This window comes from Ptychodera flava, chromosome 7 (genome assembly GCF_041260155.1).
Source record: "Ptychodera flava strain L36383 chromosome 7, AS_Pfla_20210202, whole genome shotgun sequence".
Taxonomy (NCBI): domain Eukaryota; kingdom Metazoa; phylum Hemichordata; class Enteropneusta; family Ptychoderidae; genus Ptychodera; species Ptychodera flava.
The window spans coordinates 15,036,108-15,063,708 of NC_091934.1; the positions used below are offsets into that span (position 1 = coordinate 15,036,108).

Consider the following 27,601-nt stretch of genomic DNA (forward strand, 5'->3'; position numbering starts at 1 on the left):
ATTAAACAACGTGTCTTTATTGAAAACATCGATTAAAAAGTAAGTTCAAGCAGGATAAGCAATGTAAACAGATATTTATATAATATCGATTAAGGAAAACACATTCAAAGGTTTTAATTTACCTAGACTCCTTAAAACACTGTCAAAGATAGGGGATATCAGATTCAGCACATCACATCAAATGTTTACACATGGTGTCTGTGTAATTGCATAATCTGTAATTACAGCTTATCCTAAGATTTGTACAGTAAAGATTTGTACAGTAAAGATTTGTACAGTAAAGATTTGTACGGTAAAAATCAAAAATCTGTGCAAAGACGAAATCAATTCTGGTTGAAACTGGTAAACAAAAATCAGAAATTTAGAATGGAATTGAATTCGCGAATGAGCATGTAAAATCATGTAAGATATAAAGTAGTCTTTGAATTGAATTTGTGTAAGATGTACATGTCTATGTATACACGTGCGTATCCTTTAAATAAATCGTCCAGCAAACATTAATCATGAGGTGATACCTTGAGCAATTAATCAAGCAAATCTCCAATTGGTCAGTGAATCATTTGTCATGACAGGGCTTGCCCTAAAAACTGATTTTCAGAATCTCACAGTTCTTCGCTGGTCCGCATCTTCCAAAGAATCGTTAAATTCAGAGCTAGAAATTGATATTCTAGTGTATTAGTCCGAGTGGACAACCATTTCCGAAAATTGGTAGTTCCAAAAGATATCTGGTAGTCAACTTTAACCACAGCTTATCCTAAATTATTATATGATTACTGTCTCTAAAAATCTGACAAACAAATGACATCATACTCTGATATCAAATCAGATTGTTCATTTTTCAAGGCAATGATTGTGCAAGTAAAATATTTTCAAACAGAAGAGTGGTGTAAAACTACAGCTCAGAATAATTTATTTTTTACATAATAAATCTCACATTATAGAAAAAATAAACACCAAAGAAAAGAGCACACCATCCTGAATGGCCAGCGAAGATGTGAATTAGTTACAGCATGGTCATCATTGCTCAAATTTCACACGATTAGGCGTCGTCACTGAGCTTTGCTTGGTAAAGTCCAGAAGCAAGCTTGGAGCTAACACACTTAGTCCAGCTGTACGCTGCATATGCGGTTTATTTCCATGACACATGTGTATAAGTGGCAGTCCAATTGGACGACCATTCAAAGAAAGTGGTTATCCCCAAGTATGGGGTATAGTCCGAAGTTCAAGTATTTGGGTTGCGTATTACCTTAATATTTTTGAATAATCCGGTTGTTGACGTATTCAAATGTCGAATTAGATTGGTGACCTTGGACGCTAAAATGACTCTGACCCTCACTCATATCACGCGTATTAATCACACTTTCGTCGTTGTCGTCATCTTTCTTTTCTATTTGCAACACGATAATTCTGTAAACTTGCAGAACAATGATCAAGATGTTTTTAATCGTGAAGAAGATATTCATGTGCGTTACAACGTGGTATTTGGTAATGAGGATGAGTCGGAAAATGAGGAAAGGGCCGTCCTGCATAACAAGCGTTATGACGATTCCCCACACATCGCTCTCAAGACATGCGCACTTTGGGTCTGTATCTTCCCGCTCCTCGTCCTCCGGCCTTACTGGGATGATCAGCCCCGGGTCGGGCTCGCGCGACATATTCGGATCCGATGGGTCGATTTTGCGCCTGCGTTTCAACAGCCGCAAAAATTTCAGTCTCTTGAATTTTGGAGTCGGTTTCGGTTCTTGCGCACTGCTTGTCGCAAGTCTCGACTTGCGCGCCATGGTTACCGTGACAACCAGAGTGAACTGCATGAGGCTCCACGTCCACAGAGTCATAGTGGCAATGATAAGTTCCCTATCATATTTTACGGTGTCCTCTTTGAAGACTTCAAAGAATTCGATGATGTCAGCGGCCACGCCGATGTAGACCAACAGGAGCTGGGAGAGTTGATCACGTGTTATTTGTCCCTTTGGCAGAATCCACCGGCCGATGATGAGAATAAAAAGCAGAATTTGTTCCATTGCAAGAGCCCAGTCCTCGTCTTCAACATATTTCCAAATATATTCCTGTGAAACAAATAAATAAATAACTTCGTACTTGTAAATACACAAGCATACATACATACATACATACATACATACATACATACATACATACATGTAAACATGGTCCTACTAATGTGTGTAATAATTTGCAACCTGCTATAAAGACATAGAAAACTCACATATGGTGCCTGGTTATGTAAGGTAATACGTTACATTGACCATTGCAGCGTGCTAAACCTGTTGGTTTACATTAAGTAAGCACGGCGATTTGGAACGCATTTCAGTCTCCATTTGGTACATTATTTGTCATACTAAAAATCAAATAAATATGTAAATTTGGGTACGAGTAAAGCCAGATGAAAAGTAATTAAACAGTTGAAAATAGGAGAAAATATCTTTCAAAAATAATATGACGTTACATGTGGACAACTGCAACAGAGCGTCAAGGTTACAACCAACTGCATTTTAATGTATCGAAAAATACATAAGAACAATAGAACAATCGCTGTGGTACAACATTAAACTCGATGTGATCAACGATTTTTAATTACATTTTAAGGAACGTTCAATTATTATGGCCGGTGGTGGGCCGGCAAATTCTTCTTGCGCATCAGTCAAAATAAGTGAAACACCTACCCATTGAAAAACAAAATTGATAGCCCTCCTTTTTTTTAGAGGACAAAAATTTCATGACACCCCCCCCCCCGCATTGCTTAAGTAAAGCTGCACAAACAAACACCTCGGGGGGATAGACTACAAAAAAAAGATTGTCAGATGTTTTCAAATGACCCCTTTACAAACTTACAAAGTGTTTATTTTCAATTTTCCCTTTTTGCCTTGCTATAATTTTTAAATTACCCCTCGAAGGGATTGGACAGAAATTACAGGTGTATCGCAATATTTTTGTGCAAGAGTGTGTATACAAAATTTTGATATTTGGGTTTATTGATAAACAGCTGATAATGTTGATACATTACACATGGTAGTCCACAGGCGGCCCAGACACTATTAATAAGCTTAATATTGAGTTTTTCTCAGTTTTCTCTATCAGTTCCTCTCCTTTTCTTCATGCTCTACCTGATCGTAGTAAATAAAATAAATGACTATATAGCCTAACATAGCCCCTTTACTCTTTACTTATTTTACACCCCATTACAAGAACGCTTGTCTCTTATATACACATCTTGTAATTAATTAGTCAACACAACTAATTATGCTAATCCATGGACTTATTGTGGATTTTATGGGTTGGTCAACATCGCGAAAGATAGGAAATGTTACTAAAACGGGATTCATTTATATCTCTATCTTTCCAATTTTGGCGAACCCTTGATAATTCCACAGATTAGCATAATAAGTTGTGTTGACTAATTAATTACAAGATGTGTATATGAGAGATAAGCGTCCTTGTAATGGGGTGTAAAATGAATAAAGAGTCAAGAGGCTTTGTTATGTTATATAACCATTTATTTTATTTACTCCGATCGGTCAGAGCATGAAGACACAGTCCCTCTATCCATAGAGGGACTCTACGAAGAAAAGGAGAAGAATTGATAGAGAAAACAGTGAGAAAAACTCAATAATAAGCTTATTGATAGTGTCTGGGCCGCCTGTGGGTAGTCTAAGAGAAAACTATGTAATACTTTTTCAATACAAAAGTAGCAATATCTATGCATTTATAGGCATTTGATAATTGAGATAAATGCAATTAATTTGAATGGGGTTGTTATTTGTTTTGTTTTTTAAATATATATATTTTATAATTTCGGGAGAAATAAGTTTAAGCGGCGATCAAAGAAAGAACGCTGATACATTTATAGAGAAATAAATACAGGTTCAGAAATAAATACTAACTCATGGCATTACAGTTTGAGAAGAGTCTTCTCCAAGTTACAGATATCAAACATTATGCTTCAAAATTGACCCACTTCAATAAAGCTTTCTCAATACAGTTATTTCTTTTGGAAATATACATTTCAACTCTCTTCATGATTCGCACATTTGTTTTCAAACTATTAAAGGATGGGAGCCTATTTTTAACCTTTCAGTCGTAAATAGTCTTCTTGGTGACAAGGATCTGGTGATTCAAAAGTGAGTTAAAGGAAGTATCTCCTACGAGAATTTGTTTAGTCGAAAGAGTAGGAGGTGCATCAAGAGCAGAGCCCCATAGGAACAAAAATGTTCCCCATAAAGATTGCACACATTCGCATTCTACAAATAAATGAAGAATGGTCTCGTCAACTTTTTGACAAAAAGAACAAAAGCTACTGTTAACTCTGGGAGGATTCACTCAAAACAAAATACGGTTTGTATACAAGATATTATGATTTAACTTCCATTGGAACTCTTGTAATTTTGTTTCCATTGTAATTTTAAATGGTAGTGAAAAGATATGACCCCACTCATCTTTATCTACAGTTACAAAATGTGAAAAATACAGAGTACTCTTTGGGGGAATAACAAAACATGTTGTGAAAAGTTTTCTAATGGTCTTTGAAAAGGGTTGTTACAACTAGTAAGTGTACAAAAAAATGACTTTAGAATCTCACCAAGAATGTTCATTCACTATACATTGGCGTCTATGATAAAACTGTGAATATTTTTTTCAATAAAAACTTGCTATACTTGGGCATATACAGACGTTGGATAATTAACATAATTGTACTTGACTAGAAAATGATGGTTAAAGGTGCATATTATGTGTACAAGAAATCCGATTTTGGAATTTTCCTGAAAATGTTCATCCACTTTACATGGGAGTCTATGAGGAAACTAATTTTTCCCTATACAAAATTAGCTAAATCTGTGAATTTATAGACGTTTGATAATTCACTTTGATGTACTTGATTAGACTAGGGTGGTTGCAAGTGGATTTGTGCCCAAAAATTGAATTTTGGAATTTCACCGAAATGTAGATTCATCGTACATGGGAGTCTATGAGGAAAGTATAAATATTTTTTTTCCAAAACAAAACTAGCAAAATTTGTGTATTTATAGACATGTATCTTAATGTACTTGATTAGACTAAGGGTGGTAACAAATGGACTTGTGCGCCAGAAATTGGATTTTGGAATTTCGCCGAAATGTAGATACACTGTACATGGCAGTCTATGAGGAAACTATAAATAGTCTTTTTCCAAATACAAAAATAGGTAAATCTGTGTAATAATGTACTCTCGATTATTTACATTGATTTACTAGATTAGACTAGGATGGTTACAAATGGATATGTGCACAAGAAATTGCATTTTGGAATTTCGCCAAAATATAGATTCACTATACATGGTAGTGTTTGAGAAAACTATGAATAATGTTTTCCCAATACAAAAATAGTTAAATCTGTGTATTTGTGTACTTTTGATTATTCATATTAATGTACTTGATTAGACTAGGTTGGTTACAAAGGGATATGTGTGCAAAACATTGGATTTTAGAATTTCACCGAAATGTTGATTCACTATACATTGGAGTTTATGAATAACTTTTTTTACAATGCTAAACTAACTTAATCTGCGCTTTTATAGATGTTTGACAATTGATACAAATGTACTTGATTCAAATAGGGTATTCGAAAGTTCAGATGTGGACAACAATTATGATATTGGAATTTCAACTAAAGGTATAATTTCATTTTTGGTACTATTAGTCTACATGTAATTGTTGATTATTTCCCCGATAAAACTTGTTATATCTCTAATATATAAGTAATAGGAATTGTTCAGTGCCCTCAGCGAGCTCGATTAAAAATAAGACAAGCCTCAGAGTTGCCAAGGCAAGATGATCATATGACAGATAATTATACTTTTGTATAGATATACAGTTAAATGACTTCAGAGAATGAACTGGACGGATATTTGTGAAAATTAAGTGACCCCCTCTAAGCTGTTTTAAAAAAATACATGACCCCCCCCCCTTGCAGTTTTCAAATTTAAGGTGACCCCCTCCCCCCTGGATTTTGCCGGCGGTAATAACTGAACGCTCAATCAACAACAGCATATTACAACAAATTACATTTTAGTGTATCGAAAAACTGATAAGAACAACAGTGCAATCGGTGTGGCACAACACTAAAATCGACAATTTTTTTTTATTACGTTTTATGAGGAAAGACTGTATCATATTACACTGTAATGTACAATCATCAGCTAGGCGGTAATAGACGAATAAGCTCTGTCTGCAAAAGTTGAAACATTGTATAGCCGGAGGTCAGACGCCGGTACCGGTTTTTGGAGATCGGGTGGTGTTGTTTTGACTCAGTCTGACCTCCTGTTAAACAATGTTTCAATTTTTGCAGACGTAGCTTACTCGTCTATTACCGCCTAGCTGATGATTTTACATTGCAGTGTAGGCCTAATATGATACAGTATTCCCTCACAAATATAATTAAAAACAGTTGACGACATCGATTTTAGTGTTGTACCACACCGATTGCACTGTTGTTCTTATCAGTTTTTCGATACACTAAAATGCACTTGGTTGTAATATACTCTGGATGTCGAAGTTTCCTTGTCAAGCAAGTCCAGAACCTGCAGATCGCATATGAAATCTGGGTTTCGAGGTTATTGTAATGTCATTCTCATACAGTGCAATGCACGATTTATGGCGTGCTCTGCTGGTTAGTTCCTTGTCTGTGTATGATGTTCGCTTTGCACACTCATTGTAAATGCTGCCATACAGTCTTGGTCTTCGACGAATTATAACCAGCCTGTCAGTGAGCAGGATACAGGTGTATAGCGATATTTTCGGCCCATAAACAGCGCAAAAGGCCCGCAAAATTCTGATCATTATGGCTTCAAGCACCAAAGAATAAGGATAATGGTATGTGCCGATTTTCTTTCGCAGTCACAGGACCATATGGCATTATCAGCCATAGCCAGAGTGTAAAAGAAATTTATGATTATGAATACTTTTGATAAAAGTATAATATTCCCGTCATTATTGTATACTTACAAAACTACCCTACACCACTCGAATCCTAAATGATGATCAGTATTTATGCAAAATTCACGCAGTTGTAGCACAGACCCTCAGAAATATTGTCAATATAGTTACACTGCAGCAGCATTGCTCAGTAACTTGATGCCCGGTCACATGACTGCCTCGGCAGACACATTGTTCATTGTTAATAGAGCGTCTCCCAAAGCGGTATTGCTCAGTAACTTGATGCGCGGTCACATAACTGCCTCGGTAGACCTATTGTTTACAGTTACTAGAGCGTCTGTCGAGGCAATACTGTTACCCCGCATCAAGTTACCGAGCAATGCTGCTGCAGTGTAACTACATTGACCATATTTCTGAGGGTATGTGCTACAACTGCTTGAATTTAGCACGAATATTGATCGCCATTGTACGATACAATAATGACAAAATTATTAATTTGTTTATCAAGAATATTAGTAATAATAAATTTGTTAACAAGGCCTGCAGTACAACTATGTGAATTTATCATGGAAAGTGATCATCATTCAAGATTCGAGTGCAGTAGGCTACTCTTGTAAGTCTACAATAATGACAGAATTATTTAATTTTTGTCAACAGTATTCATAATCATAAATTTTTTGACACTCATGCTATGACTGATAGCGCCTTATGGCCCTTTGTCCCGGACACGACATAAAATATCTTCAAAAGAGACATTCAAAATATTAAATTACATCAAAGCAAGAGTCTTTTATCAACGTTAGGGATCGTTCGGTTATTATGGCAAGTGGTGGGACTTCAAATTCTTCCTGTGCATTAGTCTTAATAAGTGAACCCCCTACCCATTGCACCAAACGATTCAAGACGCACCCCCCCCCCCCATTGCTTGAGTAAAGCTGTGCACACAAACAACTTGGGGCCGATAGAGTCAAAAAAAGATTCTCAGCCCCCTTACAGACTCACAGTGTGTTATCGTTCAAATTTCCTCTTCTGACTTGCTTTAATTTTGAAATTACCCCTCAAAGGGATTGGACAGAAATTCAAGGTGGATCGCAATTTCTTTACGCAAGCGTGTGTGTACAAAATTTTGATATTTGGATTTAATTGATAATCATCTCTTGATAATGTTGATTCACTATACATTGTAGTCTATGAGAAGACTATGTAGTACTTATTCAATATAAAACTACTAGCAATATCTATGCATTTACAGACATTTGATAATTGACATAAATGTACTTAATTGGAATAGATTTGTTACAACTAGTATGTGTACAAAACATTTGACTTTGGAATTTCACCAAAAATGTTCATCCACTATACATGGGAGTCTATGATAGAACTGTGAATATTTTTTTCCAATGAAATACTTGCTATACTTGTGCATATATAGACGTTGGATAATAACATTATTGTACTTGATTAGAATATGATGGTTACAGGTGCATATTATGTGTACAAACATTTTGATTTTGGAACATCACCGAAAATGTTCATCCACTGTACATTGGAGTCTATGAGGAAACTATGAATAATTTTTGCCCATGCAAAACAAGAGAAATCTCTGTATTTATAGACGTTTGATAATTTATTTTAATGTACTTGATTAGACTAGTGTGGTTATAAATGGATGTGTTGGCAAGAAATTGTATTTTGGAATTTCACCAAAATGTAAATTCACTATACATGGTAGTCTATGAGGAAACTATGAATATTTTTTTTCCAATACAAAACTAGCTAAATCGGTGTATTTATAGACATTAAATAATTCATTTTAAAGTATTTGTTAGAAGAGGATGGTTAAAAGATGATGTGTGCAAGAAATTGGATTTTGGAATTTCACCGAAATGTTGATTCACTATGCATTGGAGTCTATGAGAAAACTATGAATATTTTTTACAATGCGAAACTAACTTAATTAATGTTTTTATAGGTGTTTGACAATTGATACAAATGTACTTGATTCAAATAGGGTATTTGAAAGTTCAGAAGTGGACAACAATTATGATATTGGAATTTCACCTAAAGTATAATTTCACAATTCATGCTACTAGTAGTCTACAGGTAACTGTTAAATCCTACAAAACTGGCTATATCTCTAATATGCAAATATTAGGAATTGTTCATTGCCCTCAGTGAGCTCAATTTACAATAAGACAAGCCTCAGAGTTGCCAAGGCATGCAAGGCAAGATGTTCATATGACAGATAATTATACTTTTGTTCAGATTACAGTTAAATGACTTCCGAGAATGAAATCATGCATCGAATTTTTGAACACTGAAACTGCTTTTGACGGGATGGATACTTACGAAAATTAAGTAACTTCCCCACTCCTATGTGCTGTATGAAAAATACATGACCCCTTCCTGCCTTTGCAGTTTTCAAATTTAAGGTGACCCCCTGGATTTTGCCCACCAGCCCACCCCCGGCCGTAATAACAGAATGCCCCTTTCCGGACAACGTTGGCATTGCTTGATATAGCGCTTGATAACAAGCTGGGTTATGCTTTGTCAATTATTTAGTGGCCCTATATTATATCATACCAAAAACCTGTTGTGCAGTTGGTTCACAGCTCGTCGCCCTTGAAATTGTTTCTACTTGCACGCTCATGAGCGATCGCAAGAGGGCGGGATTCCTTTCTCTTTTATCGGTATATTTGCTATACGCACGAAAGTACATGGGGAGACAAACAAGCACAAATCGAGGAGTTTCAATTTTTCAAAAGCCGAAGGGTAAGAAACTGGCGAATATGAAACAACATTATATTCTCTTAAAATGTGCTACTAATTCAAATTCAGTAAGCCAATCCAGAAAACTTTATGCACATGTGTCTCAGCTTTTATACAAAGGTGGCATGTGATGTGCTAAAATGAGGGATATTTTGAGTTCACATTAAAGCAAGGAACACGACTAATTATTTGGGAGATTCATATAAACGCAAGTAATAGGCGAACAGTATACTATGACTCTGAAATGGAAACTAGTTTTACTGTACTCCTTCGATATGCTAAAATTTAATGCAGTGATAAACGATCGCTAATTAATTTGCAGTATCGTACAAAGATGACGATTGTGCAGGCAGGTTGCACCAGTGCGTTGTCAAAACCGGAATCTTGCTGGTCGCGATTTTAGTGTTTAGTTATACTGAATGTTGCCGTTCAGTATTTTTACAGTTTTGCTGACATGTTAAAACCCTTTAGTAAGAACCTACTAATTTGCTTTCTTTTATATTTTTCGTGACGTCGCGAATGAGCATTTTCTGGTGTTCTTGTGAACGTTATTTCAGAATCTCTTAAAAATTGGAACAAATGTAATTTAAGGACGATTATAATTTTGTACACCGCTGAGACGTCATTCAAAATCACTGGGTATGGACAAAACGTGACATCAGTGTTGCTCGGTAGCATGGCGTAGTCTTTCGTAATTTAACGTTGTAGAGGGCAGTCAAATATTGCAACGCCTTCGCCATCATTTCCCCATGATTTCAAATGTTTAACATTGACCTATCGTTATCAACATGAACGATAGTAACCTTCTAAGACTAAACTGCGTGTCTATGCTTATTTACGTGTCTATGCTTATTTCCATGACGACTGCCGGCAGACGTAAATTTTGTTATTCACTAAGACTGTTTACACTTCCAATCCTGAAGAAACGATTGCCCTGCGTTGAGTGATGTGTTGTTTTAACTGATGTTAACTTACCAGAAAGGACCGGAGATTGACGTTGACTCATGTTTTAAGTTGAAAGATCATCTCAACCTGTTTTGACAATATTTCCTGTCTTTTAATATTTTCCGACATATCTGTATTTAATTACACCTGTATGCTAAGTCAATCATTCATTATAACATGCAGATTGTGAAACTACTTAAGTTGTACACTTGCTAGAGTAGGACAGACAGATTGTAGAGCACATTTTGAGTTGTCACCGTTGCTGTTTTGTTATAAATATCTAAAGTGGTGTTTACAACCGACTACTTAGTGTGTTAACTTCAGTTACTGAAAGCATTACGATGCCATATAAGAGACACGAAGAAAGAGACGTGATAATAATCTAATTACTTACGTTTACATTCAGAATAAAGCAAAGTAATGCGCGATAAACAAACCAGATACAAAGAACAACAACAATCACACAATCACCACCACCACCACCATATCATCATCATCATCATCATCATCATCATCATCATCATCATCATCATCACCTTAAACCCTTTCAGACATGACTTTCTGGTAACTTACCAGAAGTTGCCTATATATAGGCGCTATGGCCTACAAGGGTTAAGGCTTGTATCAAACTGAAAGTATGAAGACATCATTACCGATCCCTGTAAAATGGCTTCACGTGAATCCAAAGATTCGAGACGCTTTTCCAGTAAATCTAATTCCAAAAACCATATGCACGGAATGAGGCTGCTGAGGTAGAAAAACACACTGGGACAGAACCTACATTGAGGAAGGAGAAAGAAATGTCAGTATGCGTTGCTGTTTGTTGTAAGGAGGGCGCAATAGTTATATTTATGATTTATGCCTTGGTAATCTGGCGCTTGTACACAACATCAAGGCAAAAATCGAGTGGTTTTCAAAGAGAGAGTAAGTGACTTTACCCAACACTTTTAGCGCCAAAGTCCATTTCTGTCACTCTTATGAGATATACCACAGTCATTTTTTTCTGATTTTTGCCAAAATTTTGATAAAAAACTGTAGTCGATGAAATGTGATATCCATTTGGTCGAAAATTATGAAAAAAAACCAAAGTTCACAAAAAACTGGCAAAATATTGCATTAAAATTGTGGTGGGAAAAATTACAGCTGTGAAAGGGTTAAAGGTTACAAGGACCGAAGATGAGATTATATATTGGTGTGTTACTGTTATTTAATGTCAGTGATAAGAGGGCAGTCATATGCCCAATAAAAATAAATGCCGTGTGTTCCATTCGAACATGAAATCCTGTATAGCACAATGTATACACATTTTGTCATCTCGATATATATCTTGTTACCATGGATAAATTTTATTTTATGTTTGTTCTGTGGCCCAGGCTGCTGTACTCGTGAAGTTAATTGACACCGCATCTATGACATTTGTCATGTATGGACTGATATGAATATCTGCCTACATTTGTTGATACATATTATTATCATAGCTTAGTATGTGATTTAATATTTTTGTTAATATTTGTTTCAGATTCCTACCAGATAATATTACTTGACCTGTTAGTAAAATGAGCTAGCAATTTTATGAGCTTTGTTACAATGGTGCAAATGTCATAACCGGGAACTATTGCCTGCGGATATGCATTTAATCGCAGTTTATGAGCTTCGCACCATCTGGCAAAAGGCACACCACTTAGCATACGTCCTTTAAACTCCATTTACCTTTGTACAAAAACACACCCCGAATCTTTCTCAATATTTCTCATGGGACCGAATCCCATTTCGGAAAATGAATATTCAGACGAGTTTTATTGCTGCTGCTTTTTTTTCTTTCCCGTTTTAAACTAATTGATCTGTCCTTGATTAAGATCTAATTACTGGAACGTACGCTGAGGCAGGAAGTTCCCAACCTTAATGGGAAGAACACTCTCCCATAAATCGGTATGTGTAGGTCAGAAAATAATGACACAAAATGATCAGAAAAAGAAAGATTCGAAAGTATGACGTGGATTCTTGGCGTAGGTTCGAGAGCATATTCCCCGGTTTCAGACAGAATAGGGCTAATAATTGATAAAGTGCCTTCGGGGGCTCTGCTTTGGAGGCATCTGCCCTATTGTGAACGTTTTGATGATATGAAGAGACCCTGAATCAGTTTCACCGAAACGCATTGCATTCTGGGTGTCCATACGTCATGGACGGTGTTGTCTCTCGGGACGATACCTGCTTTTGGCACGATATGTATTTACTGTGGAACACATCAAACAAATGAAATAAAACTTTCGAAACAGCTGCGTCTACCTTACACACGAATAAATGCCTTTCGTTCATTGCTTAGCGTTAAAAGAAAACGGATATCCACATTATTCTTCCCTCTTCCTTTTTATACTGCTGAGTATTTTATATTCGCACAGAAATGGTGAGCACATACCAATTATACTTTTTGTGTCAGCTGTCCTCTCAATCTCACTCACAATACTATACATGCAACGGCCACGCAATTACCAGAAAACAAATGACCTTTTCAGGAAGGTTAGAACGTTCTCTTTAAAGGGCAATTCAACGTAAGTAACAGAATCAAGGATCGCGCAAAAGTTGCCATTATTAGTGGTTGCTTATCGCAACATGTACATGTTAAACTGCTGTCTGGATTTTAATTGGCCAAGGAAGGGAGTATTACGCAGTAATAAGGAAATTGCTTAATCGGCCCGGTGACATCCCGTGGTACGACTATTCCCCTTGGTCAGGAGGTGCATGGCTTACAAAATTGCCTGAATCTCACAATGCCGCAGCCCAGAAGAAACTCTGTCTGTCTGTCTGTCTGTCTGTCTGTCTGTCTGTCTGTCTGTCTGTCTGTCTGTCTGTCTGTCTGTCTGTCTGTCTGTATGTATGTATGTATGTATGTATGTATGTATGTATGTATGTATGTATGTATGTATGTATGTATGTATGTACTAGAACTGATCTCTCTGGGTTTGGTTTCTATAATTTTTACAAATCGGTGAATGCTTCGAAATTTCTCTCAATATACTGCTGGATATCGTAACTTTAGGAAGTGACATGACTGACTCAAATTTCTTTGAAAATGAAAATATAAGTTGTTTTCTCTTCAATATTCTTTGAATGTGCTTTGGTGAGAGGTTTAAGTTGACGATTGGAGCCAGTGTTTCATTGGCGATCTAGCCTCGATCTCACCCGTACACCCTGGAATCAGAGTGTCATGTTTCACTCATTCATTTGTAGTCTGATGTATTTTGTTTCATTTTATAATAGGCGGCGGTAAGAAATTGATTTCGGCGATGTACCAAAGTTAACATCCAATATCTAAAAATCTCAACAACGTAATTGGATAATCAAATGTACACAGTATTTTTCGCTTATGCAAGTTACGTAATCGCTTTGCTATTCATACTCAGAGCTGTTCTATGTTTAATAATTACATTGCATTTTCTGGCTTTTAAAGTAAATTAAAGGTCGCTCTCTCAACACACGATTATAAATTATGAAATAATAGGGGCTATTGTCGTGAATAATGTAAAAGGATGGCGTTTATTGTCACATAGTTGTCTCAATTCCGAATCATCATTCGCACAGAACAAAATCCACGCATGCACTGGAATCCATTTTCATCTCGAAAAGTGTTATCTGTTCCGTTTTGGTTGATCAATCAGTTGAAAGTTTAAAATTATCAGACGGTGAATTTACAAAGTGATTGACGAGCCAAACATATTACTGATGTCCAAATGCAAGGGTAAACAAGGCTGTTTCATTCGCAGCATGTATTCGATACCCTGATTAAATGTGTGAATTAATCGCTTTGTACAAAGAATAGTGACCGATCAGACTGACATTCTGTGTAGCTGTAATAATGAATTTGCCAACAACATGAACGTTGTTGGCAACAAGTTTTGCAGACTACTGACTGAATTCGTCGTCTTACCATTTCCATTCCTCGCCCTTGTTGGTTACCATGGTGACGACGGTCTCGACGCCCAGGCCCCCGAGCGACAGCAGAAGGATCCAGTACAGGGAACTGTCCATGACATAAGTGACCCGCCATGTTGCGATTAGTCCGTGGGCAGCGAAGAGTGCCCTAGTGGCTAGAGCCTTTGTGACGGTGAAACACTTAAATGTCTTTTCTTCGGACATCGCTTTTCAGTCGTTGATCCCTTCGTGTCCCAGGTTGAGAAGTTCACGTGCTATTTATACTTCAAAATCACGGTCCAAGTCGACATTATCTTGCTTGTGTCTTAAAAGTCACCGCGTTAGCAACTGTGAAGAAGAAGTGGGCAGGGAGAGTGATCTGGAAAGCCCATACGTCGGAACATGGTTCGAACTAATTTGGGAGCATTGGATCTTTACAGTTTTCACAATTCTCAAAAGTGTTAGGTGCCTTATAGCTGAAAGTCGCAATATTACAAATTACTTATAAAAACAAGTGCATATATTAAACCGACATTAGTTCACTATCCAATCATCCTAAATTGGTTCCAATCGTGTTTGGGGCGAAAGTGTGTCTCGAAACATGAAAAGACCTGTTCATTTATGCCTTTGGTTTGGCTGTCTGTCCCAGATATCGGAACCGTTATCAAAGCTATTTTTATCCATTCTTGCCTGTTTTGATGGTTTTGATAAATGAAGTTTCGATGGTACTTTTAACGTCTTGCAGTCCTTGCTACTTCAATGCCTGTCAGTGATTGTTTTGTATGTCGTTAGCGTATGTATTTTTCAGAGGTGACACCGCCTATATTAACGAGAAATCCATTGCTGTAAACATAAAATATATGTTGTTGATTTTTCAAGTTAAGCAGTTTAACTTGAAATAACACATACGCTACATCACACGTTTCATAAAAATGACAGAATCAAACGGCTTGTCCTACTTTCTGCTAAGTTAAAGGACGACCGGTTATGCTAACCTTTAATGATCTTTTTTACCATTTTTGTTTTTATGTCAACCATAATTTTTTGTTCTACTCCCCAAGGCTTGTTGAGATTCATTGTATTCAGCTTTTAAACTCAGCCTGTGCATGTGTAGCCAGCATTGTTATTGTTGACATGTGAATTCTGGTACGGACTAGAAACAATAATAGTGCATTTAACGCATGTACGTGTTATAAAGGATAATATATTGAGACTAAACATTCGGCATTTCAACATTCTGTTGGGAGTTACGACAAGAACTTGCAATTGACATACAAATAAAAACCATTAAAACATCATCAAAAGTTAGCATTGCTGGCCCTTCAAAGTAGTACTATACCACTTTACAACTTCAGGATGTCTTTATTTACATGTAGCCGGCAATGTTTCCCATAGAAATACTAATACTTAATGTAATAATAACGACTGCAACCGATTTGAAGTCCAATATACCAAAATCTGGATAACACACTGCAAAATTGCCCTGCTCTTCGCATCGGCTCACTCGGTGATTTCTAAAGGAAATGGTTAAAATTCTTCCCTTACCAAACAGTGATTGGGTTGTTTATGATTTCGATGAGAGCCGTGATATAACCTCTATCGAAAAGGCGTCACGAGTGTTAATGTTAAGGCAGAGGATTTCTCTATGGCAGTGCAGGATCAGCCAATTCCGCTGACTTGAATTTAGAAATGCATGAATTAAGGTAAATAGTTGTTTTTCTTGAGATACTCACAAAAGCTTCAGGAAAAAGCTCCATTTAAAATTAAATTTTATATTGTCACAATAAAATAGACTATGAAAATTTCATTTACTCCCGACCACACGATTCAAACGACACGCGCACTCTACAAGAAGATCATTGTCAGCTGGAGAGTCCGAATATATCTCCCCGAGGCTCATTCTACATTCAAGCATGTGTTAGTGCTCGACCACAGGGACAAGTGCAATCAGGGGTGCGTTCAAACCATAGGAGTCACCATTTCAACTTGACATTAAACTATTCAAAGTTACTAAGAGATTGATTCATTGCATATTGAAGCCTTTCTGACAGTTGCTACTGCAGAGGTACAAGTTTTAAAGACCGCTTCTTGAAATATATGAGAATATTGTTAGGATGGGTGTTGCAGAAAAATATAATGTAAAGGCGAATTATATTATCAATCTCGGAGTGAGATAGAGACCTACTGGCAGAACAATATACATACCTATCATGGCGATCGCGAGATTTCGAGATTCTTTAATGTACCAGTCTCGTAGATTGCGTGACATGTGAAACCATAGACAGTGGTTCCGCTCGACTGTCTACGGTGCAACAAGTCAAGCCCACAGGGGCAAAACCGGTATTTCTAGACGGCCAAGATAGTGCAACGGAGATGACACCAACGCCACAGTAACATGTTCGCGCAGAATGGAAAACAGTCGTGTTGGATATGCGCAAACAGGCATTGAGAAGTAAGAAAAGGCGGTGACGCCATCGTTGGTTAATTAACAAATACCTAGAAATTCGTAGGGTTTATAGGATGGTATGTGGAATTTGTTACACAACTATTTACAGTAAAAAGTATTATTTCACTTCAACTTTAATTTAGATACAATCATATAACTGTTCAACCACTTGTCTTCTGGATCACATCATATTCATAAAAGACATCGATCTAAGTTTGTGGCTGCTTTGATACATAAATGTTCAAAGAGCCAGAATTATTGCCTGTTTGACCGGCAAAGACGACAATATTGAAAAGAATACATGCGAACCATTGCTAACTTTAGTTGATAAATACTACAAGTGGCCTCTGACCCTGAAAAAAACTTGTGTAATGAAGTTAGGGTACATGTTGATATTTTTTATTTAGGTCAATTCACAAACTTTATAACTGACTGACATTACTATCGATTTTTTGCAACCTTTCCATGACAAGCGACGTCTGCTTTTCAGCAAAGCTTGAAATAACTTGTGTTGAAATAAATTGACCTGACAATGTTCACGCAACACGTGACTGCGAAATGTGAATTTTGTCGGTCTGGAAACGTATGTCACTTTTATTGTTTTCTTGGTTACTTTACCGTGCGTAATTTATATAAAATTACAAATTGGCAAAGCGTGATTTCTGCTCTTGAAAATGTAAAAAATTTCCAGGGTGTGGTGGCAAATTAAGAACAACGTCGGTTTACCGGAAACTGCGTATTCGTCTCCTTACGAAAGCTGTGATGCGCCGGAAGAGATTTTCGGCGATCCACACATCCTACGGATATTGTTAAAACGCGATCAGAAAACGCAGTGAATTTTGAAAAACGAGATAGATTACAACCTCATCCATCGAATAGTCGAAAACTGAATGAAATTTTTTTTCTGTAAATTGAGTTGCATAAGCCTATTGAAGTACTAACACAATCATTATTAAACAAGCTATAAACGTCACAGCCTTCTTTTTTATTGCTTTAATTGTTTAATTGTTTTTTTCGTTAGGCTATATTAAATAAGGATATCAATAAATATCTGCAACAGTTTGTAGATTAATGTTTACTTGAAACTACCCTATGGTTGGTGCCAATCACGAATACATAATTGTGTTTTGACGAGAGCGCAAGTGCTCTTGGGTAGGCGTGGCGTGCATTGACGTTGACCATTTGTGTAACACATCGCATTCAACTTACAAGGTGGACAATTTTATTGGCTACAGCCATGAAAGTCGATTATTTTTGTCCTTGCCTAGCAGGTGAGGCATGTCATCGTACGTCAAAGTCAGAGGGAGTTCACGGTTGTGTTGGGGGGGGGGAATGAAAGCCGCGACCTTGTAGCAAATGGAACAAAAAATCTTAGCAATCACACGCACAAAAATTTATGCTTATTTGAAGGTTTCTCATCTCGTTCGAAGGAGCCGTCAAGGAATGAAAATGGAAATGATATTTCTAACAATTGAGACAGACGGCTGTAAGTCTTCATCTGTCACAAATATATCAGGCGATGTGTGTTGAAAGCTTTCAACTTAAGAACCGTTAATAAAAGGAGATATTTTAAAGGGCCGGTAACCGTAATTTTCAATGATCGCATTCACTGTTTGTTTGATGTATGTCATTTGTAAGTTCTCATAGTAATCCCCAAAACATGTTTAAACACCAACTATTTACTTTGTCAACACAGCGTTTATACCTGTAAAATGTTTTAGTCATTGTTTACATTAAATTTTGAATTTTAATCCGGAATAGAATTTACTTGTCAACAATAACAGAATGCAGTCTACAGATGGACACATGCTAAGATGACAAGGTGAATACTGTGTATGTCTTTATGCTGTGGTAGTAAAACACGAAACTGGTTGACATTGAAAAGAGAGTGAAAAAATAAAGTTACAGCATATATGAATGTAATGTTTGCTGCATAGGAGCGATTGATAATTAACATAAATTACGAAAATTTTACCTTGTTTTTTTTTTTGCGAAACTATACTTGCCCAGTGATCATACACGTACAGCGCCCATTCCTGAAACCATATCCGATGGTAAACAGCATGATTTTACGAAGGGCGGGCAAATATTAAATTACTGCTCAAGCTTTGGAACTGTGTGTCAGGATTATCGATCTGGTCTTTTTGAGTTCTTGTTGATCCAACAAATGTTCTGTGCAAACTCTATCTGGTAGGGCGGTTTCAGGTTGCACTATTTCGTGGCAGTACTATGGAAACAGAATTTAAAATTATATCCACGAAACACACTTCGAACAGTATGATAATCTTGAGCATTTCTAGGCAACCAGCGCGTCGCCCTTTCCTATTTGAGAAAATAGGGCAGAAAACTGACGGGATCCATAGCGCATGGCACGTGTCCCGCACTTCGTCAGTAGAAGGGATACGTGTACATGTTTAACAAAAAAGGTTTTTTTTGAAACTTGCGGTGACATTTAGCGTCAATATCGAGCATTCAGTACGTATTCAATCCGCGTATCGGCCTTTGTGGCATGGAAATTACATATGCATTGTTTTGAATTAAAATGACTGGCATTCTAATTAAAACACTGGGTGAAATAGACGATTCACATTTGACTGTATGAATTTTACAAAATTTGCACATCCATATACATGGATATATACCGAATATTATAATGTGCCAAGTTACTTGTTTTTCTCTTCCACTTAATGTGGGTTGCTACAGCTATTGCACACAATCCCTTATATGTACGTCGTTTTCCTACAGACACGTACTAATTTTGGCCGATAGAGTAGATAAGGTAGGAAGTACTTTTTCCGACAGTTTCTAATTACTTTACCCGGTCAAGTCATTTCACCAAGTGTCTAAAAGTAAACACCGGCCACTTATAACCCCAGCGTGTTTGTACTATAAATTCCACAAATATCGAAGTACTCATAAATCAAAAAGAATGGCAAATTATTCTTTGGAAAATTAAATTGCATTCTTCAGAAATCCACGGGCTAAGCACAGCATATGATCACTCATTATCGAGTACAACGTGTAAAAGCTCTTTTTCATGATCGTTGGCCAGGTCCCTTGTTTGCTGACCATGTTTCATTTCACAGGCGAAAAGTTAAAGGGTTATCGACATTAGAAATTCTGTTAACGTAGCAAACGTGTCTCCGTAAATGGCGGGAGCCAAAGCGTGGGCCGATAAACGAAATCAGATCGAAATTTGATGAAATTGTTCGAATTTTAAGGTAAATACGGGTGACCTCATGCAGACAAGGAGACAAGAACGAGTTTTAAATGAAACCTACAGTGACAATACCCACTAAAAGACGGACAGAAGGACAGACCAGTAAACACATACAGAGACAGACAGACCAGGTGCGTGAACACACCGAGATAGACTGACAGACAGATAGATTGATAGAAACAGACAGACAGTCAGTAAAATACTAGTATTGAGAGATTATGCAGAGACAACCAGACGCGCACTTAAACATAGTGACAGACAGGAGGGTATAGACGGACAGTGTGACGTACCTGGGATTATAAACCTCACAATGCACGCAGTACAGAGTTTTCCAGTCTGCTGCGGTTAAAAGTAAGTAGATTTAAGCATCCAGTGACCAGAATAAGTGGTGGGCAAACACGTTGACCGTTTTAAGTTCACTATTTCGCTCCAGATAATCGCTTGATCTTATAGCTGGCAATCAATATGCCCAATAGCTTCTGTTCTGGCAAAGATTGACTTAGCCAACGCGAACACAAACATTTTGTTTGAAATGTTGGAGGAACGATTTCTGCAGCCCTTAGAAAACTGAAAGTAATTGACAGCATGTAAATACGGGCTGTGCGATTTTTTTCACCAAGGGGTGGGGTCGTGGACGAGTCCATAGTGGTTGTGTTTTACCATGGTGACGAGACACGGTTGATGGAAGAACGCTAAGCTATGAACTTACAGTACAGGGGACCGAGTTTTGTCTTTCATCAAAAAGCATGACTTTCATTAGCTACGCAATGTACAATAATGTTACACCCGCGTGAAAACAGATTACCCAATACAGGAGACAATACGATTAACATAGCGACGCTGTTACCCATGGCAACGGTGAAAGTGCACTTGCCATCGGTAATTCATGTGATTGAATATGAGATTATCAGAAAAGACGAGTTGTGTCTTCATACATGTTACATCGAGCGTTTTAGATGCGCTAACGAAATGCAAAGACGGAAAACAATCCTTACGGTAAAAAGACTGAAACTTTACATATTTGTCGGCTCTGTAATATAGCCACGTCATAGAAATTTCAACGCAAACACTATATAAATCGGCCGGTTTCATGCCATGGACAAGTGAGTGAATCGCAGCCACTTGTAGCTAGTTCAACTCGTTTCAGTTATAGACGATCCTAATATTTCTTAATTCTTTTTAAAAACGAATGCTTGAGATCTAAACATTTTGGCCCTTTATCTGGCTCATATATTAATAATCAGACGGACAGAATATACTTCTGTTATCATCTCATGCATTTGAGCAGAGTGCAAACGAACTAAATCTGAAGCATTCTAAGTAGGACCACGATCCAGTTTGTGGAAAAGGGTCGATACCTTTGATGGGAAGGCGGGAACACAGAGACGATCAGACTCGTAACACAAAAGAAACCTTTATTACCGTAGTTACTGACATAAAAGTAGCTGTATGTTGTTGTGTCATTGCGATGGGTTCTCGCTCCAATTAAAGTTTTTGGTAGTTAGCCTACTGCTCCCAAGATTTGTGATTAAAAAAACATTGTAATTAAAATTCTAAACAAAGACAGCGAAAGGTAGTGTCCAATGGCTTGGGACATGGCGTACAATTTTGAAATTGAACAATAACTAGCCTATGCTGTGGCGTTCTCAACAACGACAGCCCGAAATCGCGGTATGGCAAATTATTGCACATTGGCGTTACGAGGGGCCCCCGAACGGATAACGCTCATACCAATTTTCAACTTTCAAGTTTGAAACAGGCATAAGTCAGTATCAGCTCAGCACGTGGGTTCTTTAATATTATATCCTCTAAACTAACTTGAAATCCATCTCCTATTTTCTGTAGAATATAAAAACAGCACGTGCTTTTACTCATAAAAGAAAGTGGTAGATGTATAAAGTTTGACCTGCGTAGAATTTAACACACCGCCATCAACACTCATTTGTACAAAAAATAATCCATTTACAATCCGTTTAGAGTTCACTGATTTATTAGTTCCAAACAGGTGGAAATAAAGTTGGCGGGCGACCTAAAATTCCGGCAATTTATTTTCCCCATTTAACTCATTTTCGAACACCAATCATTCAGTTTTAAAAAAGTAAGAATTACCGATGATAGTTGTATATTAATCGGGAGACTTACTATGTTCCTAGGAAGTAGGTAAATCTAATTTTTGTCCACAAAAAGTGACACGATTGAAATCAGACTGGGATAAATACCTGATGTGAAAGATATTAATTTGGTTGTTAAGGATCCTCATTGCGGGGGGGGGGGGGGGGGGGGAGGGTTATGATATACACTTCATTACTTTCACACAAAAATAAAGGGCCTCTTCAAATAGCATAAAACGACAAAAAGGAGGGCTCTTTCACTATTTATAACCATGCAATTATTCTAAAATAGTTCCAACGGCGTTAACTTTAAATGCGGCAATATTCATGGACATTCGTGTTAAACAAAGCTCGTAAAATCACGGGTACTTAAAAATTCTTGTCGGCAGTAAACGTTGCCTGATCACGGGGTTGTATAAAATCGTCATCACTCCACTTTCGCCTTGCTTTTAAAAATAAAGATTCGTTAAAAACAGAAGGATTCTTGAAATTCTCCAATCGATTCGACAACTCGTCCCAAAAGACTGAATTTTGTAGTTTTAATTATGAGAGCAAACAATGCACACATATTGTAATATCAGCCATGTTTCCAATTGCCAAAGACCATCCAAATAGGCATTTGACGTCACATGCGTTCTCCGGGGGTATTAATAGTCAATTGACCGAGTCATTTGCTGTAAAACACATACATATCGCCGTTGTAATAATAGCCATTAAGGTTTCCCACGACGCTGAAACCTCTACGAGACTTGTGTTAGTCATCCGACAGCGGTAAAAAAGGCGTTAAACCGCTTTAGAATATTTAACAGTGCTTGAAAAAAATTCCACGTCGCTCCGATTTCAATGAAGTCAGTCCTTGAGGAGTAAGCCGAAGCGAAAGTGACGATTAAGGGGTTTGTAAATAGTTGCTAGGTGAAGACACTCTCCTCTCAAGATGGCGACAATTACGTCACTGCGTTACGTACAGCTTTACAGAACGATTACTTGCAATATTCCCATGGTGACGGGTTAGGAGAACATTTCATCAAAGATCAAAGTGACCCACACGGTGCGATGTCAAATTCGATCTTTGGCGTTCCCAATGCTTTCGCGGGAGAATAATACGCGTCATTCTGAAGTTACGTGGTATCCATTTTATCAGTTTTACCTGAAATGGGTAATAGCATCTTGTGGACCATTTATCAATTCCGTGACTTTACTGAGATTGATAAATATCCATGATATTTGAATTGAACTTGCTTTGATTTTCTAGTAATGATACAGGGCACGGTCTGGATATCATGAATATTCTTCATCAAACATTAGTCATTCGTGATTATCGCCGGCTTAAATTTGCGTACCTGAACCATGACAACACTTGATAGTGTAGTCTTAATAAATGAATGGCACGTCACTACAAGCATTAGTGGGCCGTGGTCTCCCCACAGACATGGGATGACGTATTCAGATAATGTGAGACAAAATAGAGAACTAGACAGGCCGCACACGCTGGGCTTTTCGCGGCAGCAGCTCGGCTGGTCCAGCCACCGCGTGTATGCCAATATCTACGTAACGACCGACAACTTATGCGACAGTCTGCTTAAGTTTATTCCTTCAATTTCTTCTGTATTGATATTTATATGCCAACAGACTGGGAGCAAGTCTAAATAAAAACGAAAGTTCATACAATGGGGCCTATACTGCCAAATCTTATTACTAGATATTCAACACAAATTTAATACAATTTTTTCATTGATATTTATCAATGTTCTTGAGTATTAAATCACTTAATACAAGACAAATACAGTTTAGCCCAGTTCATTTCATTTCGGAAAAGGGAAAGATATCTTCCAGAAGATAATAAATCCCTCTAGCGAGTACAATAACAACATTCTGCCATTTCACTGCAGTTCACCTTTATACAGATCCAACCATAGCTCATCAGGACCACTGCTGTCTTGTCCGAGCGAGGACATTTGGTGATCATGGTCTATTGATAACTGCCCAAAGAGGACTCAGGTTATCATGATTTTGTTACAGAGGTCATTCACTTTGATGTCAATGCTGCATAAAGGTCAATGATCAAGTTCAGAATTATGAACGATGTACGATAGCGATGCAGATGTAAGAAATTAAACAAGTAAATTATTGTTCTGGTGTTTATGGTGTTGGCCATTGATGTGAACCCTGGCAATAATTACGTCTTTGCTAGGGAAGGGACAATGATGATGAGATTGCTATATGTAAATAAGCAATGTACAGATTGTCTACAGGAGGTGTCTTTACGAACACAAGCACTTTGGAGAAGGGACAACACCTGGCAACGTGTAACTTCCATGAATAAAATAAAACGGTGTTATCTTTGAAGTCTATGAGCCTCTACGCTATTTCTGTATCCCAACTACCTATCTCTACCTATTCCCCGAAGGGAGACGTGAACTGTACAGCTGTAATAATTGCAATTGGCTAGTGCATGTTAATATCAACAGCTTACAATACTTTTTCTAATGGATTGCAATGTATGTGTGTGTGTGTATATATATATATATATATATATATATATATATATATATATATATATATATATATACACACACACACACAATATGGAAACCTGTTGGATACTAGGAGTGACCTTTCTGTTTGAATATAATTTCACACCCACGTCACTTAATCCATTGCCATAAAAATGTCACTCTCTTACAAGGATTATTCGCGAGATTTTTTGGTCGAATAATTTTGTGTGACGAATTCATGGATCTTTGGCGACAGATATTGCACAATCAAACTTTCGGAGAAATTGTTTTTAGCGCACAGCTGACTCCTTTTAGACGTATAATTTTACCATGTTTGCAAAGCGATCACATTAAAAACACAGTGAGTAATTCGGTCTCTACTCAGTCTATATTAAAGTTAAGATAATACTGTGATAACCAATCCTCATTCTAAAAGGAGCATGCTGTTTTGATGAAATAACCATTTTTCCATAATTTAATTTCGATGTCACAGGTTGGCGTTAAAACCGAGTATTAATGTAAGGTCATGCCGATCTGCATTGATACAGATTTTTTCCATTTACAGTACAGATACATGTTTATTAATTTGTTCTAATGGTTGTATCGTGTTAAAATGACCATTTCACACAATGCCCGGAAACGTAGACCGCGTTCCTCGTTTCTTGAAGACAAACTCAGATTCAATTCCTGGTTTGTTTACGTCCAATTGATGTAGTACTCGAGCAGGTATGAAGTCTACATAGTACGTGTTATGATGAAAAATCATGGCAACTATAGGTGGCAGCCGTAAGGAGTGTAGATCATTCAAAATGCCAGAAACTAAAGCTCAATAAATTCGAGAAAATTTCTTCGCATGTAACTACATATAATGAATAGCTCCATTATGCATAAAGGACTCTAAATTGCAATAGTTGCTGAAGATGTTGATTCGTCGATGTGTTTGAAAAATTAAGTCGAAACGTGTGAAATTTGTGTTATTTCTGTGGAATCTAATAAACTGTTCTTTTTCGACATAATCCACAGAAAATCTTTCCTTGGCTTGTAAAGGGTTTGATTTTTAGGGGTATCAAACATGTCAGTCTCTTGGTTTTACACCTGTTCAAGCAATGTAAACTCAAATGCATTCACGACTACAATTGTCTTATGTCCATACCATTTCAAAGAAAGCTATATTAAACGCCGTGTACATAAACATATGTATCAAGAATTATCTCAGACCATACATAAGTCACAAGTCATAACTATTATATGGTACGGGTCATAAAACTTTACACATTGAAGAAAAGTGCACACTTCAAACAGCTGAAACATTATGGATAGATAATACAGAAAATTATGGTGCAAATATGACAATAGGTGTCAGCCGTTTCGAAAAGTATGAACTATTCCTTATACACAAATTGTAACCATGACATGGAGTTCTGCTTGGTGTAGGAAAAACGTTAAAAATGACAGCCCGCACTAATTTCACGAGTAAACACTACTTACTTTGTCTTGGGCCACGGGAGACGTCAACCAGAAATACAGCTCTCAATTCAACGCTGGATAACCCATCGAGAGTAGGCAATATAATTAAAACCGTCCGAAGGCTTCGAAATGACTGCGTGCTCCTCGGTTGGCGCGAAATATTGTTGGAAATGACATGTCAACAAGACTTTCCTGTTGGTCTTTCACCCACTAAGAGACACACTCGATTGAGAATTCTCATTCGTCCAACTTTTATTACATTATTTGATTCAATATCAGCTGTTGATCTTTCCCATAAACGGAAACTTAAAACAGTGTCGCCGTATCCCACAAATTAAGGCTGCCGATAACTGAAAGGTCATGTTTTCGTTTCTGTTTGGGCGAGCAGCCAATCTAGTGTCTTGAAACCATGGTAACAAATTTTTAAGCTAACGAGAAAGGATAATCGATTACTGAACCGCCGGCCGTGAGGTCGAATCAATTAATGAATAAAAATCTCAAATTAGATTGAATTGGATGTACGTGTAGCTACCAGCCCGTTCGCAGGAAGCTGAAGGTCCATTCAAACACGGTGATATAGTGGCGTCCTATAATGCTGCTACTAATTCATGGCAATCTGTGTTCATTTCATAAGGCCTATATTGATGCGGACAGCGTCTCATAGTTCTCCCACACAATGCAATCAATCCAATCTGCGCAGGCGTCAAAGTCATATCAAATGCACCCTCCATCACGTCAAAAGACGATTAGACTCTGGAGCAAATATGTTTAACTACAAATCATTGTGTTCTTACCTTTTCTTGTTTCTTGTCGTGCATGAGATACACGTTCGAAAGACTTACTCTCGATTATGAGGAAACATGTGAATTGCAAGTAAGTAAGCTCAATTATTATTGCGATCCCTGATATTCTTCAGAAGTCATTATAATTTGTCTCTTCTAAAATTGAGCAATGTCACCCCCACCCCCCGTCTTTTCTTGCATCGTGATTCCAGATATTACATTGTTCAAGTTCAAGGTTACTGGCCACAAACTGTATTGCGTTTACAATAAAAGGTCTTTATTTACCTCGTCCATTTGCAAATGTCGAGGTGTGAATTTTCAACGCCGTAATAGCAAGTGGCTGATTCTCCAGAAATCACCAATCGACGGGAACTTATTACACAGCGCTGCCTTCAAGTGTTCCTCAGCCCTCCTAATAATACCACTTTTTAAAAAGGTTTGAGGAGTGATGTGAAAAATTATAGAGGGATTTCTATCTTATATTCATTAGGCAAAATTTTCACCGTTTTAAACAATCGTCTCAAAAATGGC

General features: G+C 37.3%; 1 protein-coding gene across 2 annotated transcripts; it reads right to left on the reverse strand.

Annotated features, from left to right (window-relative positions):
• On the reverse strand, window positions 1-26,477 carry LOC139136850 (transmembrane protein 26-like). Of its 2 annotated transcripts, none has more exons than XM_070704685.1 (4): window positions 26,310-26,477; window positions 14,566-14,897; window positions 11,294-11,417; window positions 1-2,066 (listed from the first exon to the last, which is right to left on the reverse strand). In XM_070704685.1, exons 2-4 carry the CDS (start codon window positions 14,772-14,774, stop codon window positions 1,248-1,250), a joined length of 1,152 nt encoding a protein of 383 aa, XP_070560786.1. In that variant the 5' UTR covers window positions 14,775-14,897; window positions 26,310-26,477; the 3' UTR covers window positions 1-1,247. The 2 variants fall into 2 exon arrangements, with proteins under 2 accessions (XP_070560786.1, XP_070560785.1); XM_070704684.1 differs by lacking the exon at window positions 26,310-26,477 and adding an exon at window positions 20,506-20,770.
• Between the last annotated feature and the right edge of the window lie 1,124 nt (window positions 26,478-27,601).

What these genes read in the sequence shown, in the direction of transcription:
- LOC139136850 (XM_070704685.1), bottom strand. Translation starts at nt 14,774, where the DNA reads ATGTCCGAAGAAAAGACATTTAAGTGTTTCACCGTCACAAAGGCTCTA. An exon ending in AAGGGCGAGGAATGGAAATG is followed by an intron (nt 11,418 to 14,565) that starts GTAAGACGACGA and finishes TCCTCAATGTAG; the next exon opens with GTTCTGTCCCAGTGTGTTTT. An exon ending in AAGCCATTTTACAGGGATCG is followed by an intron (nt 2,067 to 11,293) that starts GTAATGATGTCT and finishes TTTGTTTCACAG; the next exon opens with GAATATATTTGGAAATATGT.